General features: G+C 43.7%; 1 protein-coding gene across 7 annotated transcripts in view; it reads right to left on the bottom strand.

Annotated features, from left to right (window-relative positions):
- Window positions 1-18,406, bottom strand: part of Pink1 (PTEN-induced putative kinase 1) — a 446,363-nt gene that overhangs the window by 45,299 nt on the left and 382,658 nt on the right. For all 7 annotated transcript variants that reach the window (XR_012893957.1, XR_012893956.1, XM_075887744.1 and 4 more), the window contains one exon: window positions 14,085-14,306. Coding sequence is in view for 5 of the 7 variants with exons in the window: in XM_075887744.1 (XP_075743859.1) it covers window positions 14,085-14,306 (222 nt within the window). In the remaining 2 variants the exon portion in view is untranslated. The remainder of the gene's footprint in view (window positions 1-14,084; window positions 14,307-18,406) is intronic.

Here is an 18,406-nt window from a genome sequence, read left to right as displayed (position 1 = left end):
TCGTTGGGATGACGTTAAGCCATCGGGCACGACCTCATAGTCCAGTTCACCACGACGTCGGACTACCTTGTAGGGTCCAAAGTAGCGTCGCAGGAGCTTCTCAGACAATCCCCGTCGTCGTATTGGCGTCCAGACCCAGACAAGGTCGCCGGGTTGGTATTCGGTGTGGTGTCGTCGAAGGTTGTAGTGGCGCCTGCGACCGTCTGTTGGCTCTTGATACGCAGGCGGGCTAGCTGTCGAGCTTCTTCAGCGCGATCCAGGTAGCTGGCGACATCGAGGTCTTCTTCCTCGGTGCCGACCGGTAGCATGGCGTCAAGCGTCGTTGTTGGGCTCCGTCCGTAGACGAGCTTGTATGGAGCAAACTGCGTCGTTTCCTGCACGGCCGTGTTGTACGCGAAGGTTACATACGGGAGTATGGCGTCCCACGTCTTGTGCTCGACGTCCACGTACATGGCCAGCATGTCAGCGATGGTCTTATTTAGACGCTCGGTGAGGCCATTCGTCTGTGGGTGATACGCGGTGGTTCGGCGGTGGCTTGTCTGACTGTACCTCAAGATCGCTTGCGTTAGGTCAGCCGTAAAGGCCGTACCTCTGTCGGTGATGAGGACCTCGGGGGCTCCATGGCGGAGGACGATGTTCTCAATGAAGAACTTGGCGACCTCGGCGGCAGTGCCCTTGGGCAAGGCCCTTGTTTCGACATAGCGGGTGAGGTAGTCAGTCGCTACGACAATCCATTTGTTGCCAGAAGTTGACGTCGGGAACGGCCCCAGTAAGTCCATGCCGATTTGTTGGAATGGCCGTTGAGGTGGTTCGACGGGTTGCAGAAGTCCGGCTGGCCTAGTTGTCGGCGTCTTGCGTCGCTGACAGTCTCTGCATGTTTTTACGTAGTGGGCGACGTCGGCAGTGAGGCGAGGCCAATAGTACTTCTCTTGTATTCGTGACAGTGTGCGGGAAACACCAAGATGTCCGGCTGTCGGGTCGTCGTGTAATGCTTCCAAAACCTCTGGACGTAACGCTGAAGGTACCACGAGGAGGTGGTCGGCGCGGAGCGGCGAGAAGTTCTTCTTCAGGAGGACGTTGTTTCGCAGGAAAAACGAAGCCAGTCCTCGGCGGAATACTTTCGGCACGTCGGCGGTCTTGCCTTGCAGGTAGTCCATGAGGATCTTGAGCTCTGGGTCAGCTCGTTGGCGTTCCGCGAAGTCGTCGGTACTTATGGGTCCCAGGAAAGAGTCGTCGTCCTGGTCATCCTGGGGCGGCGGATCGACAGGGGCGCGAGACAAGCAGTCGGCGTCGGAGTGCTTTCGTCCGCTCTTGTAGACGACGGTGATGTCAAATTCTTGTAGTCTGAGACTCCACCGTGCGAGGCGCCCTGATGGATCCTTCAAGTTAGCTAGCCAACACAAGGCGTGATGGTCACTCACGACTTTGAAAGGCCTGCCGTACAGGTAGGGGCGGAACTTTGATGTAGCCCAGATGATGGCAAGGCATTCCTTTTCTGTCGTGGAATAATTGGCTTCTGCCTTCGAAAGTGACCGGCTAGCGTAACTGATGACCCTTTCAAGTCCGTCGGTCCTCTGCACGATCACGGCGCCGAGCCCTGTGCTGCTTGCGTCCGTGTGAATTTCGGTGTCAGCTTCTTCGTCGAAGTGCGCCAGTATTGGCGGCGTTTGCAGGCGTCGCTTTAATTCTTGAAATGCCTCGACTTGCGGCGTTTCCCATTTGAAGTCGACGTCGACCTTCGTGAGGTACGTCAGTGGCTCGGCGATCCGCGAAAAGTTCTTCACGAAGCGCCTGTAATAAGCGCAGAGGCCAAGAAATCGGCGTACTGCTTTCTTGTCGGTGGGTGCAGGAAAGTCGGCGATCGCAGCTGTTTTCTGTGGATCAGGGAGCACTCCCGACTTGCTGATAACGTGGCCAAGGAACAACAGTTCCTCATAGGCGAAGCGGCACTTTTCTGGCTTCAGGGTAAGTCCCGAGGATTTGATTACCCGAAGAACAGCTTCAAGGCGCCGGAGGTGCTCGTCGAAGTTGGAAGAAAATACAACTACGTCGTCCAAGTAGACGAGGCAAGTCTGCCACTTCAAGCCTGCGAGTACTGTGTCCATAACCCGTTGGAACGTCGCAGGCGCCGAGCAAAGACCAAAGGGCATGACCTTAAACTCGAATAGGCCGTCTGGTGTTATGAAGGCAGTCTTCTCTCGGTCTCTCTCGTCTACTTCGATTTGCCAGTAGCCGGTTTTGAGATCATCGACGAAAAATACTTGGCGTTGTAGAGTCTGTCCAGAGCATCGTCTATCCGTGGGAGGGGATACACGTCTTTCTTCGTGATCTTGTTCAGGCGACGATAATCGACGCAAAAACATAGGGTTCCGTCCTTCTTCTTCACCAACACCACGGGTGATGCCCACGGACTCGTAGACGGCTGAATGATGTCGTCACGCAGCATTTCAACGACTTGTTGCTTGATGGCCTCGCGTTCCCATGCAGAAACTCGGTAGGGGCTCTGACGGAGCGGACGGGCATATTCGTCGGTTATGACGCGATGTTTCACAAGAGGGGTCTGACGAAGCCTCGACGACGACGAGAAGCAGTCCTTGTATTGGTGGAGTAAGACCGAGAAGCACCTCCACCAGATGTCACGAGGTTGTGATACACGCAGCACTTGAGAGGAAGCACGCAGGAGTCAGGGCGGTGTCAGGCGAACTGTTTATTGGGCGAACTTGTGCCCAGCAAAACGGGGCCAAACACAACTCATAGCAACAGCGGCGTGAACAGTCGTCGGCCGACGGAAAAAAAGAAAAGACCCCCAGTGGCGCACTGCGCCGGCTTTTTATACACGCGTCGTAACGCGTTCCAGAGTGGCATACAAGATAAACGCGGCCTGCGTTGCGCTTAACAGAAAGTGATAGCGTCTTCCTTCGTAAACCAAAAGAACCGCACGTGTCAGTCTTTTTATACACGCGTCGTAACGCGTTCCAGAGTGGCATACAAGATAAACGCGGCCTGCGTTGCGCTTAACAGAAAGTGATAGCGTCTTCCTTCGTAAACCAAAAGAACCGCACGTGTCACTATCTTCGTCTAAACAGGGGCGAGAACGGCAGGCAGCACACGGTGGCTAAGTGTTTATTTCTTGTTAGACGGTTGTGTGACCTGTTTATTCGGTCACACAACCAACTGTCTAACAACCAGGAAGGAAAAGGGGCGGTTGCTTATATACATGCTTAAGCCACTATCACACCGAGCATTGAAGTCACAAAGCCAAACAGTTTGAGTCTAGGTCACCGCTGATAGTGAAGCACGTCTGCATCGGTACCAAGATGCACAATCACGATAACACGACAATTACTACTGTTTGCGCTTTAGGTGCCCGCAGTCTTTGTATTTCTCTTGTCTCCTGCGAGTTTCAACAGCTTCTACCCCGCGACAAGTTGTTTTTCTTACCAGAGTGAACAACTATGAAGTGTTTGAAGATGTTGAACAAGTCTTCGGCACATCATTTCGTTTATGTGTATGAAGCAGTAACGTACCTTCCTGTCCATTCCAGAATACTCTTTCATGATCTTGTTGAAAATATTGAATAATCCAGGATGGCGTGCATCGACCAGGATAACATTTCCTCGGTGCATTGGCATAGCTTGCCCATTGGTGTTACACTCCAATACAATAAAGTTTTTTCGACAATAAAGTTTTTTCAAATCCCCAATATTGCTTGTTACACCTTTTATATCACCCCTTCAGTCATGTGACCAGTATATCACTGGCCAATCACCTTGTTCCCAATCCTTAAAAAAAAAAAAACGCCGCAATAAACACAAGAGCATTCGCTTGTTAGCCACGTCGAAGTTCATCTGCGTGCCGTCACTTGTCCGTCGCTAGGCCTCTCTGTCAGCCTGCCATGAGCTTTGCAGCGGCCCAGCCCTACAGAACAGCGCACGGTGGTGCAAATGGCAAAGCAGTTCCACCCTTGCGTATGTGTTGTTATTAGTCAGTATACAGTGCAACCTTGGTGAAATGGTCATGGCTCCAATGAATTTATGGTTGATAGAATTTTTTTTGTACCGGTCTTGGCCAAGGACCATAAGCCTGCAGTGTAATGAAGTATGGTTGTTGCGAACCGTTCATCATTTCTCGGTAACAGATACAAATGTATGGTACCCCACAGGTTTGAAGAGATACTGCCCACTCTGCCGCGGAAAAGACGGCAAACTGTGCATGCAAATCTTGGAGGCCCAATGCGCCTTCGCATGCTTTCTTGTTTAGATTACAGATATGGCACTGGCGTCACTGATCTTTGTTTATCTTCTCCACTCCGACGCATGCTGCTGTTTGCAAGGCAGCGATGTTACATTATATTTACAGATGCCTGCCACGTCAATGCAGGTCATGTCGTGACAACCAGACATCTTATGAAAGGTAGACGATGACCAAAAGAGGAGGGTCATGACAAAAAAGCAAGGCCTCACAACCCTAACAGGCACTACCCTTGGAGACGTGCACATGGGCCAACTATTTCATTGGCAGGGCAGAAACTTAAATGTTGAGCAAAGCTCCCCTATAAACCTCTGGCGAGCAAACCTTCCACGATGAGAAAACAACAAAGGAGAATGGTACTAAAATTTTCTGTCCATCCATCGAGTGCAAAGCGCATCTTAGATCACTTTCGTCACAGTATTCTTGTGTCATGCGGCAGAGCGTGCTGAGATTAGAAAGGCACTATTAGCTGTTTTTGGTCGCAACATCTGGTTCTGTGTGTGTGCTGTATATTTCGGACTACAAGTATGATCGCCCACAGGTAGAAATCTTACTGGCAGTCATTCAGAGTTTTTGATGATGTTGCTGCGGCATCGAGAAACAATAAATGAAAAGGTACACCAGCTTTCATTTGTCGAATACTGATTTTTCATGTTTTCCTGCGATGCGAATCTCCGATATACAAATATTTTTCGTTATTCTGTGATACTTATATCACCACAATTTGATGATAATTATGTGGGGTTTAACGTCCCAAAACCACCCTATGATTATGAGAGACGCCGTAGTGGAGGGCTCCAGAAATTTCGACCACCTGGGGTTCTTTAACGTTCACCCAAATCTGAGCACACTAACCTACAGCATTTTCACCTCAATCAAAAATGCATTCGCCGAAGTAGAGATTCGATTCTGCGACCTGTAAATATCACCAAGGTTTCACTGTAAGCAAAAAAATATTCTTTCTTTTTACTTGATAGTTAAAGGACCAGTAAACAGGCTTGACCCTTTTTTTTACACCCCCCAAACAAACTCGGCAATTCGTAAGGTAGACTGCAGCGACCACGTTTTCTAAATATTACAGCCCTGCGCGGTGCATAGCACCTCCATTTTAAAAAACTGTTTCTGCTTTCCTCTCCTACGTCTGACCAATCTTCCTTCCTAGCCCAGTGATGCGAAGTTGGCAATCGGCGACTTGACGCAGCTCGTCAATCGGCCTAACCAGGTCTCAACAAACAGTAGCGAAGTCAGTTCCGGTTCTGACCCACAACTACAAAAGTGCCCCTTGTTTCTTGGCACTGCGGGCATACAGTTTGGCCTCCCAGTTGTTGCATCTCCATTCCCCACTCAACTACAGCTCACGCCTGCACGCACGCACTTTGCCCTCCACATGAGCAACATGGGGAAAAACACTGCTCTGTTGTTGGCTTGAGTGACTGGAGAATCATCAAGTAAGCAACCAGGCGTCAGAGCAAGTGGAAGTGCATTGCAACTGATTGATTTTGTTGATTACATCAATCGTCGACGTCGTGTCACCTTGCCCAAGTGGGTGGAGTCATGACGACGGGCTACACCTTCCCTTTTATGCGAGGGAGACAGGTGGCGAAGCCACGCAAAAATTTTAAACCAGCTAAAGTTGATGTTCAAACCCTTGTACCTTCCTTAATATTGCTTGTATTCACAAAAAGTCTTGCGGCAGCATGTTCACGAAGTAAAAGTGCACATATTTGTCTTTCTAACAATTTTTGGACCTTGGGGTTGTTTACTGGCCCTTGAATATTTAGTAAGTATTTCGCAGGTACTCTTGATATCAGACTTTTGAAACGTGTGCCTAACCTTACTGAGGTGTTCTTTTGAAGGTTGAAGGAAGCTTATAGAATGGGATAGCTTCTTCAATGAGTTCCTTAAGAAAGCATGGAGGGCTCCTCATGTTGGGCAAAGAAGTACGAAGCAATTCAGAATATGGGCCTTACTGTTACGCCATTGTGTCCACGGCAAAGAGATCAGCCTGCTGAGGACAGAATGGTGGGATTCAAACAAGCCAGTGTGACATGTACGTGGCATGTGATCAGAATGTGGATGTGGGAGAGTGGTAAAAGGCCCTTTTCTAAAACTGCGCAAAAATTTGAAGTTAGCATTGACATTAGAGGACCACTTGCTCAGAGTTCTATGGCAAAACAGTTTTTTCACAGTACAGCGACATTAAACAGAAAAGCGTACTAAGATTAGATTGGCTAGTAGTTGTGATGGGACCCAACACGTTTTGAAGCAAAAGCTCAACTAAGGTCATTTACTGCATTGCAGTGACCTTGAGTTGCAGAAGCACGTTTGCAAGATGTGGCGTCACGCCACATGAACTGCTGTAGAAAGGCATCTCAGCTTAGCATGCTCAGAGCCTCACCACATGACCACGTGATGGTTTAAACACCGTGTGCGTAATGGAATACATCCAAGTGCATGAACATTGAAAAAAAGAAAAAGGGCTGTCTTTCCCATATTCAGTAGCATAGCTACATGCTGCCCTGAAATAAAAAGCAAACTTGCCCAAGCTCTTACTCTGCGCACAGTCTTTGGAAAAACCAAGCCACACAGACCTTTCGCAAGTAATAACTACGTTTACAGGAATTAAAGCTGAGCCATCTTGTGTACTTTATTACATATGCTTGCCACACGTGCAATTGCTGGTGAAATCTGTCATATGATGTTGAATATAAAAATTTATGCCACTTTTTTTTTTGGCACAAGCAAGGTTTGTTCAAAAAAGAAACCAAACATTTGAAATAGCATGCCAAGCACCACGCTTCTTAACTACAAGGTACACGTATGCCGGTTTAGACAAGAAACTGTCATTCATCACATTGTTCTCCGACGGTAATTTTATGAGGTAGAGCTGCCAAACTGAGCTCATGAATAAGTTCATCGGAATAGTGCTAAGGTGACAATGAAATGGTCGCTGGAAGAACAATGTGTGAAATTTTAAACTTGGGAAGACTTTCACAGACACTTCGACAGAACATACTGGGGCAAAAGGACTGTATGTGCTGCACTTGGATGACCTTCGACATTGATAGATAATGATTATATAGTGAGCGTTTGTGCTGTGATTCGTGGAAATTGTCACTGAACAGTTCGAGAAGTTTCTGACGAAGTAGCTGTTAGCACAAGACCATGCCATTAAATTATGAGTGCAAAACTTTAGATGCATCGTATTAGTGCAAAATTTATGCGGCATTTGTTGATTGACAATCAGAAACTGACCTGTGTTGAATTGAATTGAATTGAGGTTTATTGACATAAAAATAGTGTACAGTATACAACAGTGTAAAAAAATGCATCTGAATCCCTAGCCAAACGCTAGTTGGGATTCATTCAAAAAAGTAATTTAGAAAAGGGCATGTCATTTACACACAAAAAGTTTACAAATGCAAGTATTTTACACATGAAGAACTGAACATAACTTAATGTAGAATCTACTGTGCTTGGCGAATGATCATGATCATGGATGCAGGCAGAAAAAAAAAAGAAAAAAGAAAGGTATGTAAGGCACGGTTTGAGAACATATCAAACTTCACAACAAATAATTGAGTGCATTGTGATACCGTAATTACTCGAATCCAACGCGCACCTGTTTTCCGGTTAAGCGAGTTCATAAATCACATGCGCGTTAGAATCGAGTACGAAAAAAAATGAATGCGGTCATTCTATTGCCATCGGCATTGCAAAATGGCCGCCCCCTTTACTTCAGACGCCTCTTTACTTCGACATGCCTGGCACCACAACCGTCGAGAAGAAGGGGGCGAAGCAAGTTCGCGTGCTGACATCGGGCCACGGTAAAACTAGAGTGACGGCAATGCTCCGTTGCACGTCAGATAGGCACAAGCTTCCCCCGTACCTCATATTTAAACGGAAGACGCTCCCGAAAGGAGCCTTTTTCCCGAGTGGTGTGATCGTGTGGGCCAACAAGAAAAATAGGTGCGCGTTGCAATCGATGTCTTACTTTTTTTTTTCGTCGTGGAAACCGGGTGCGCGTTACAATCGAGGTCGCGGTAGAATCGAGTAAATACAGTATATGAAAACTAATCATGACATATGTATCTGTATAGCATATCGATACTGATTAAGGACTGAAAGAAAATAGATTCTAATGCATACATACATATTATATAATTGCAGATAGGCGTGTACGTAAGTATTGTAATAGTGTGCTACATAACTTTTTTTGAAAATGTGTTTAATATAACTATTTCTGGCATTGTATTATTGGGCGGCTATATTTTATTTAATAAATATTTTTTTAGTGCAAGAGTGAAATTCTTATTCTGTTTTATTTCTTGTGGAAGGTTATTCGACACGGCGACTCCATTAGCAGTAAGTTTTTTTTTACCGTATACGTTCTTTGTTTGCTGAGTCAGGTATTTTCCTTTTACTTTGTTACGGTTTTCATAATTGGAACATGAAAAATTTGCTGAGGAAACTGGATAGTTAGTGTTTATACTTGAATGGACCATGAGAGCTGTTTTATAATCTATTAGTGTGTTGAACAGCATGATGTTTAGATTTTAGAAGAGTGGTAGTGTGTGTGCCATATAGTCAGAATTCATTATAAATTGTATTGTTCTTTTCTGAAGTTTTATTATCGGTTCTAGGTATGTGCGGTATGTGTGACCCCAGGTGACAACACAGTAGTTTAAATGACCACAGAATATGCTAAAGGAAATTACACGTAAAGTCGGTAAATAAAAAAGGTCTCGACATTTATATAAAAGAAAACAAGCTTAACTCAATTTTTTGCAGACCTCGGCAATGTGAGGTTTCCAGTTAAAATTTTCATCAAGGGTAACGCCTAGGTATTTCATCGTATGTACTCTTTGCAGCACTGAATTATTCAGTGTGAGTGTGTATGTGTGTTCCTCAAGGGTGTTGCGTGGTGAAGTAAACACAATGTACTTCGTTTTCTGTATATTTAATGTTAGTCCATTTGAAGAGAACCACTGGTGGATATCAACAAGCTCTGAGTTCGAAGATGCTATGGTTTGGTTAAAATAATCTTGAGCTTATATAAGAGCTGCATCATCAGCATACATAAATATGGAGAAGTTTTGTACCACGCTGGGCAAGTCGTTAATAAACAGCGAGAAAAATACTGGTCCAAGAACAGAACCTTGGTGTACTCCTATAGTTGTATTAAGAAACTCTGATTGAGTAATGGCTAATTGCACTGTTAGTTTACGGTTTTCCAGATAGCTTTTAAAGAACTCAAGACACATTCCGCAAAAGCCATAGCATTCTAGTTTATTTAATAGTATGTTGTGATGGATAGTATCAAAGGCTTTTTTTTTATCTAGAAATATACCTACCACAGTTCTGCTGTTATCTAGGTGAAAATTGATAAGTTCGGAAAGTGACAAAACAGCTGTGTCGGTTGACCTGCCCTTTCTAAACCTATGTTGACAGGTTGTAAGAATACTTTCGTGTTCAAGAGAAGACTTAATTCATTTAACTATTAATTTTTCAAACACAATATTTATGATACTTAAAGCGGAAATAGGACGGTAGTTTTCTGGTATGTTTTTGTCACCTGCCTTGTAAATCGGGATAATCTTTGAGACAATTTAAGAAGTTCGGGCTAGGCTGACGAATAAAATGATAAATTAAAGTTTTTTTCTAGAGGCACACAAAGGATGTCAATGCATTCCTTTAGTGCTAAAGAAAGTATATTGTCGCATCCGACTGAGAATTTGACTGGCATACCACAAACTACAGCTACAATTTCACTAGCCGTTATATCAGTAAACTTAAATGTGTTAGGGTTACGAGGAGGGTATTTAGTGTATTCATCGCTGATCACCGCGGCCGCCAGTCGAGAACTGGTGCAAAAGTAGGTGTTAAACGTTAAAATTAGGGTACTTAATGATATTCCCAGAACCTCAATGTCTGGCATGGTGATGTAGCTTGCAGATGGTTTAAGAACCGAATTTATAATACGCCATGTTGTTCGTGAATCACTTGAATTTTTTTTATCGAGGTCGTGTAATATTCTTTTTTTCTTTTTCGAATCATCGCTGTTACTTTATTACGGGCAACTCTAAATTGCTGTAAGTAATAATCATTGTTCCTGTGCATTTTTACCTTTGAATGCCAAAAATCTTTCTTTTTTGTTTGTTCTAAAATGGGCCGTTCATCCATGGGCAAATTGGTGTTCTATAATACTTTTTGTCCTTAGCAGTTGTTGATTGCATTAAGGCTTCTCTTAAGCATTTACTTAGCTTTGAATAGGAAGCATTCACGACTGGAGTACATACTTCGCCCGACAGCAAAGAATCTGATGAATAAATGCATTCAGTGCTTTGTAGGCATGCACGAAGGGCTGGAAAAGAAATACGACTATGGGTGTCGCGTGATTTAATGCGGGGAACCTGTGTGACTGGGAATAATATAGTCGTAGAGGAGTGATCACTTATAGTTGCGTCATAAGTAGCACACCAAGCTTCTCCAGTGTCAAAGTTGCACAAAATGTGGTCAATACAAGACGATATTTTGGTGTGACACATGTTGGTGAAAATATAATGTTATGAAACCCGTATAACGATAACATGGTATAATACTCTGAATGGCAGTCCTTTAGGCTATCTATGTTGAAGTCACGGCATATAACTGTGTTTTCGTTGGAGCAAATTTACGTGTTGTAGTATCCTTTCAAAATGTTGCACGAAGTCTGATAATTTTCCCCTAGGGGCGCGATACACCACTATGATTATTTCATCTTGACATCTAACAACAATAATTTCAAGCTCAGATGAGTATGATTTTGAGTAATTAGCAAGAACACTGCAAGGTATACCAGATTTTACAAATAAAGCAACACCACCACCTCTGTGGGGGGCGTGTCGCGCAGTGGAAAAGAAATTGTAACCATGTATGCTGCAAGTTTCACTCTGTTTTAGCCAAGTTTCGGAAACAGCTATGTAGTCAAAACCAAAAGTGTGCAATGAAAGTAAAGTACAGAAATGATCCATGTTTTTCTGCATGCTACGTATATTACAATAGATGAGGCTATGGCAAGAATTCACCTCTGCAAAAAGGCTTGCAGTTTCTATCTCAACGTCCATTTCAGACAAGCTTTTTTTTTTTATTCAAATTATTAGAGAAATATCGTTTTCACAGCGGATATGAATGACATTGGAGTTTTCAGCTTTTCTTGCCAGAACTTTTCCATTGGAAAACCAAACAAATTTCAAATTTTTTTCACGCTTCCTCGATACTGCTTTTCCCAATAGAACCTTATTCTCTGCACACAGATGTTCCTTAACATATACAGCTCCATCGCCTTCATAACCGAAATCTGCTAGGGTAATTCTCTTCTTTTTCACCACTTGAAGGATTCGGTTGCGGGTTGAGCATGACCGACATCTCACGACCACATTTGGTTTTGTTTTGTCTTTTGTGGGCACTCGATGAACCACGTCAAGTTCCTCCGAAGTTATTGGTACTGCAAATCTTTCAGCAAATGTTATTACGCTACTAGCCAGGTCTTCATCTTTTTTCATTGGGAGCCCTTTAATTTCAAGATACTGCTGTCTGCTGTACTGCTTCAGATCTCTTATTTCACAGCGTGCTGCATCAAGGCCCTCACGCAGTTCAGCGTTATCTTTCTTTAAGGCTGCATTATCTCTTTTCAGCGTCTCAAGCATTTCCTTTAGATCCTCAAAATAGCTATCCATGAACTGAACTGTTTGTTTGAGTTCTTGCATTTCAGATTTCAAATCATTGTTGTGCGTGTCTACCTTAGCCGAAAGTGAGCAATGAGTTTAGCTACCTCTTTTATGGTCGTCAGCACCTTGTCACCCATGTTTCATCTGTTCACAAGTACACTAAGGGTTAGTATAACTGTAGTACAGAGCGGTCCAGGAGCTACATAAAAGCTAGAAGACCTAATGATTAATAAATGTGTTCTGCACGCATACCTGCGTAGTAAAAAATAGGTGATTATTCCAGCCCCGTGTTTCAGCTGCCTGGATCGCTCTGCATTGACCGTGAGCCGAAGCTGCTGTCTTTTATATCTTGAAGACCATGACGTCAGTTGCTCGAGCACATGCGCAGTATCAGCGTTTCCAGGGTAGACCAAGGGGCGGTGATGGCATAGCAGCTATTCCAGCGACGAAACGGCCACGCGCCTTTGACGTTCGCAGCCGAGCGATGCAGGATTTTCACTGCATAGTAAAAAATAGGTGATTATTCCAGCCCCGTGTTTCAGCTGCCTGGACCGCTCTGCAGTCAGTGACCGTGATCCGAAGCTGCTGTCTTTTATAACTTGAAGACCATGACGTCAGTTGCTCCAGCACATGTGCAGTATCAGTGATTCCAGGGTAGACCAAGGGTCGGTGATGGCCCAGCAGCTATTTCAGTGACGAAAGGGCCACAGGCCTTCAACGTTCGCGGCTTCGACGTTTGCGGCCTAGCGAAGCAGGATTTCCACTGCGTAGTAAAAAATAGGTGATTATTCCAGCCCCGTGTTTCAGCTGCCTGGACCACTCTGCAGTGAGTCAGGAACTGCTTACCACTGCCAATGGAAATGAAAGTATTCTAAGAACATAACAAGCGTTTATGGCTATAATGCTGAAATAAAGGTGCAATTGTTGAAGCAGGTGGGCAAAAGTTCTGCTAGTCATAAAAAAAAATACCCACGAGGGTCATTCAAATGTGAAGACAATGCTGATAGTGTCTTGATTGTGAAGACATCGCCCACTATGAATTTGTACCACATGATCAGATGATAAACACAGAAGTCTATCAGAGAATGCTAGCACATTGGAGAGATTCAGCACACAGTACTTGAGAAGCCTGAATTATGAGAAAACTAGATTTGGATGTTGCATAATGACAAAGCTCCTGCTCACATGTCACTACATCGGTGTGTTCCAATACTCACCGTAGATGGCTAAATAGACAGCTAAATGGACGCCGGTCATCTTAAGTCCTATTCCAATTTTTAGGTAGCCGGTAAAATAGACAGCTTCGCGAAAACAGCATCAGAGAGAAATATGATGCAGGCTACTTTGCTGCCCAAACAGGATGGCGGCTCAGTGAATTGTTCGGATAAATTAGATCTCGCCGGAATAGTCATTTGCATACAAGCACACAATTCTATAGACACTCAATATGAGTAACGTTCAATTTTTCTTAGATTTTATGCAAAATAAGCTCAAGAATAACAAGTACGTCTCGACGTGCAGAAGCCATCCAGATGTTTTATTTCTTGGACAACATGGTTGCGATGCAGTGTTCTAAGCTGTCAGCATAGACTGTCTACGATGTGGTCTAAGAATTAGAACACAGCACATGTCAGCAGCCATTTAGCAAACAAGCACACATCTGTTGTGCCCCATCCACCACCGTCTACAGATTGAGCCACAACAGACATTTTAATGCTTTCTTAAACTTAAAAACCGCACTTGAAGGAAGTTATTTCCAAACCATGGAAGAGAAAAACGCAAAAGACCTGAGCGTTATCTCAGGGGGCTTTCCCTAAACACAAGAAAGAGTGAGCTCAAAGCACAGCCAGTAATAATTGTTGGGGTCTATTGTCACCATATGGTTATGAGAGGCCACCTGGAATTTTTTAATATGAACATAGATCTAAGCACTAAAGCCTCAAGCTGCCGCTGTTCGATCATGCGACCTGCGGGTCAGCAGTTGAGACCACTGTGGCAGGTCGAGCACTGTCAGTAGAGGGGCTACTTTTAAGGGGGAGAGCGTAGAAGCAGCAAAGATGTAATGTCTAAAGTTTGGTTTATTTTTTAATACATTTGGCCACAAGACATGACAGACATACACACCTCTTTTGGATCCCTTCGCAGCATATCAGAGACCAGTGCTTTCACCACCGGAGGCATGGCACCAGGCGGTTGGGGCAAGTCTGACTCGGCATAGGTGCGGCTGTCAAGGTTGTAGAATGGATTTGGTGCTCCATACAACTCATACGCTAGGGTGCCTGCTGCCCATAAGTCGGCGCGTCGGTAATCGATAATCGAAAGCAAGCCTGGTTCAGCTCCTGCAACCTGCTCGAAGCAACAAGACAGTAATGTAGCATTCATGCTATGTGAGCACTCAGTATTTAAAACTTTTTTGCTATAATTTAAGGCCATCACCTACAGTACATGCATGTATCATGCAGTCATTACATTAAATAGATCAGCAGCTGATCTCTGCATAATGAAAAAGGCTTACACACAAAACCTGCCAATGCATGAGCAAGTTGAAATACATTCTCTATTAAAGGGGTGCCAACACAAAAACTTTGGCCTCGCATTTTTCTGCTCTAATGTATTGCTGGAGACCTGTTAGTCCGAACATGACACATCGTTTGCTGCAGCATGCAACAGATAATCATTTATAGCCCCCTCATTATTGACCAGTTTCAGTTTAAGACAACTCCAAAAGCAAGAAGCAGCAGAGTACAGATATCGCCACCTAGCGTGAGCAGCTCTCGATCATGTAAGAAGGCAGTACTGTGACACATTTCTGCATGGTTCGCATCAAAAATTACTTTAAAAGAAGAAACACGATAGCACTATCGCCAAACAGAATACTTTCATAGCATGCGGCACGGCCACACACTCTTGACCAGCTGCTGAGAAGTATAGATTGTGAGAACAAACGTGGCAAAAAAAAAATGGCGGCTGTGACATCATCATAACTTGTTTTATTGACTCCAGCATGGTGATGTGAGGGAAGTAGGGGGTTCCCAAAGGGTCCCCTTCAATGGTGTCAATGGCATGATGGAGACAAGCACCCACTCAAACTTCAACAAAATTACTCTAAAATGCCTTCATAGCTATATTCACTGTGAATATTTTGCAGAATATTTACGAAGGTTCACAGGAATCGACCCCGCAAGCTATCTCGGCCACAAATTTTGTGCCAGTACCCCTTTAAGCATTATCAAAAAGAACAAAAATCTGAGCAAAAATCTGAAACTGAGGCGGACTTAATGGCATCTGTTGTAGAAAATGTGTTTCACAAAATACTCAAAGTCCAGGCAACAATAATAGAGAAAATTGATCGAATAGGCAGAAAACAATCGGGAAAAATTAGGCCGGTCATAATGAAATTTCATAATTTCAAAGAGAAGGAACATGTAATGACGAACTGTGGCAAACTGAAAGGCAGTTCGATTAGTGTGATAACGATTATGCCCAAGAAACCGTGCATGTACAGAAGAAACTATGGGATAGTGCGGCAGCAGATAGAGCTAAGGGAAAAAAAACAACGCTGGTTCACGATAAACTTGAAGTAGATGGCAGGTTTTATTTATTTATTTATTTATTTATTCAAAATACCTTACAGCACCCAGAAGGGCATTGTGTAAGGGGAGCATAAAAGGAATACCTACATGAATTGGTACAATTTCTGTACAAACAATAACATGAACTAATTGTCAATTATTATAGAAGTCCTAACAGGAATAACAATGAGAAAATACTAATAATAGCAATAAATATAATAAATATTAATAATGGCTGGGACCATAAAATACAAAAACGTTTCCCTTTGCAGAACAAATAAGGAAAGGGTGATCAAGATCGTAATGATAATCTGACGAGTATCATTAGTTTCAGTTTTTATTGAGCATTTTCTTCACAGAGTTGCGAAAAAGAAAGCGCAAGGATAAGAGCAAAAAGCTGCTATATTAGCAGCTTGACGAGGCTCCTACTCCTTTTCACTTGGCAATACAAAATCCGCAGAGCACAAACATGAAAAAACAATTTGACGTCGATTTTCAAAACTTCAAGAAATTAGAAAAGAAAAAGAAAATGCATCAAAATTACATCAGTTTCAGGTTTACAGAAAATAAGCAAACCACAAAGAGAGAAAAACAACAAATAAAAAAAGAAAACTCATGAAACAATGCACACGTTGCTAAACGGCAGTGTGCAGTGGAACTTGGAGTTAGGGTAGTTAGACAGGACACTAAGAAGCTTTCCCAGGAAATGAAGAATCTCATAAAGAAGCGTCAAATCATGAAAGTCTCAAGTACAACAGACAAAATAGAACTGGCAGAGCTTTCAAAGTTGATTAATAGGCATAAGGTATGGGATGTAAGAAGGTATAACATAGAGAGAATTGAACACGCTTTGAAAAACGGACGAAGCGTCAAAGTAGTGAAGAGGAAACTTGGGATAGGCAGAAATCGGATGTATGCACTAAGGGACAAAGAAGGCAAAATAACTACCAATATGGATAGGATAGTTAAAATAGCGGAGGAGTTTTAGAGAGATCTGTACAGTAGCCGGAACAACCACAACTTTAATACTAAAAGAACTACTAGTAACCCAGATGACACCCCACCAGTAATGACAGAAGAAGTCAGAAAAGCTTTGGAGAGCATGCAAAGAGGCAAAGCTGCTGGTGAGGATCAGGTAACATCAGATCTGCTGAAAGATGGAGGACAGATTGTGTCAGAAAAAATAGCCACCCTGTTTACGAGGTGTCTCCTGACGGGAAGAGTGCCAGAGTCTTGGAAGAACGCTAACATCATCTTAATACATAAGCAAGGAGATGACAAGGACTTGAAGAATTACAGGCCGATCAGCTTGCTCTCAGTAGTATAGAAGCTATTTACAAAGGTGATTGCTAACAGAGTAAAGAAAACATTAGAATTCAATCAACCAAAGGAACAAGCAGGATTTCGAACAGGCTACTCAACAATTTACCACATTCATACTATCAATCAGGTAATAGAGAAATGCTCAGAATATAACCAACCACTATACATAGCCTTCATAGACTACGAGAAGGCGTTTGATTCAGTAGAACTATCAGCCGTCATGCAGACACTGCGGAATCAGGGCGTCGATGAAGTATATATAAACATCCTGGAAGAAATCTACAGGGGATCAACTGCTACCATAGTGCTTCATAAAGAAAGCAACAGAATACCAATCAAGAGGGGTGTAAGGGGTGTAAGGCAGGGGGGACACAATCTCCCCTATGCTATTTACCGCATGCTTACAGGAGGTTTTCAGAAGCCTAGAATGGGAACAGTTAGGGATAAGAGTTAATGGAGAGTACCTTAGTAACCGGCGCTTTGCCAATGACATTGCATTACTGAGTAACTCAGGGGACGAACTGCAACTCATGATTACGGAGTTATACAAGGAGAGCAGAAAGGTGGGTCTTATAATTAATCTGCAGAAAACGAAAGTAATGTACAACAACCTTGGAAAAGAGCAGCGCTTCGAGATAGGTAATAGTGCACTTCAAGTTGTAAAAGACTATGTCTACTTAGGGCAGGTAATAACCGCGGAGCCGAACCACGAGATTGAAGTAACTAGAAGAATAAGAATGGGGTGGAGCACATTTGGCAAGCACTCTCAAATTATGACAGGTAGATTGCCACTATTCCTCAAGAGAAAGGTATATAACAGCTGTATCTTGCCGGTACTTAGCTACGGAGCAGAAACCTGGAGACTTACAAAGAGGGTTCAACTTAAATTGAGGACGACGCAGCGAGCAATGGAAAGAAAAATGGTAGGTGTAACCTTAAGAGACAAGAAGAGAGCAGAGTGGATTAGGGAACAAACGGAGGTTAAGGATATCATAGCTGAAATCAAGAAGAAGAAATGGACATAGGCCGGGCATGTAGCGCGTAGACAGGATAACCGCTGGTCATTAAGGGTAACTAACTGGATTCCCAGAGAAGGCAAGTGGGTTAAGGGGAGACAGAAGGTTAGGTGGGCAGATGAGATTTAAGAAGTTTGCGGGTATAAATTGGCAGCAGCAAGCACAGGACCGGGTTAAATGGCAGAACATGGGAGAGGCTTTTGTCCTGAAGTGGACAAGTCAGGCTGATGATGATGATGATCGAGATAACCCATTAGAGGCATTAAATGAATCTAACGCCCCCACAGTCCTCCAGGTGTAACCCCATCATCATCATACTGTTAAATGCTCGTAGCATCGCAAACAAAGTGACTGATCTAGAGTGTCTCACATTATCACGCTCTGCTCACGTGGTAATCATAACAGAAACGTGGCTCAGTAGCGCCGTATCAAACGACTGCATTGTTTCGGTGGGATACACTATGTTCAGATGGTATCGAGATTCCCGAGGGGGCGGCGTTGCAATTGTCGTGAAATCAATTCGTGCAGCACTAAT

This window comes from Rhipicephalus microplus, chromosome 3 (assembly GCF_043290135.1).
Source record: "Rhipicephalus microplus isolate Deutch F79 chromosome 3, USDA_Rmic, whole genome shotgun sequence".
Classification (NCBI taxonomy): Eukaryota; Metazoa; Arthropoda; class Arachnida; order Ixodida; family Ixodidae; genus Rhipicephalus; species Rhipicephalus microplus.
This window is presented reverse-complemented; position numbering and strand designations above follow the sequence as displayed.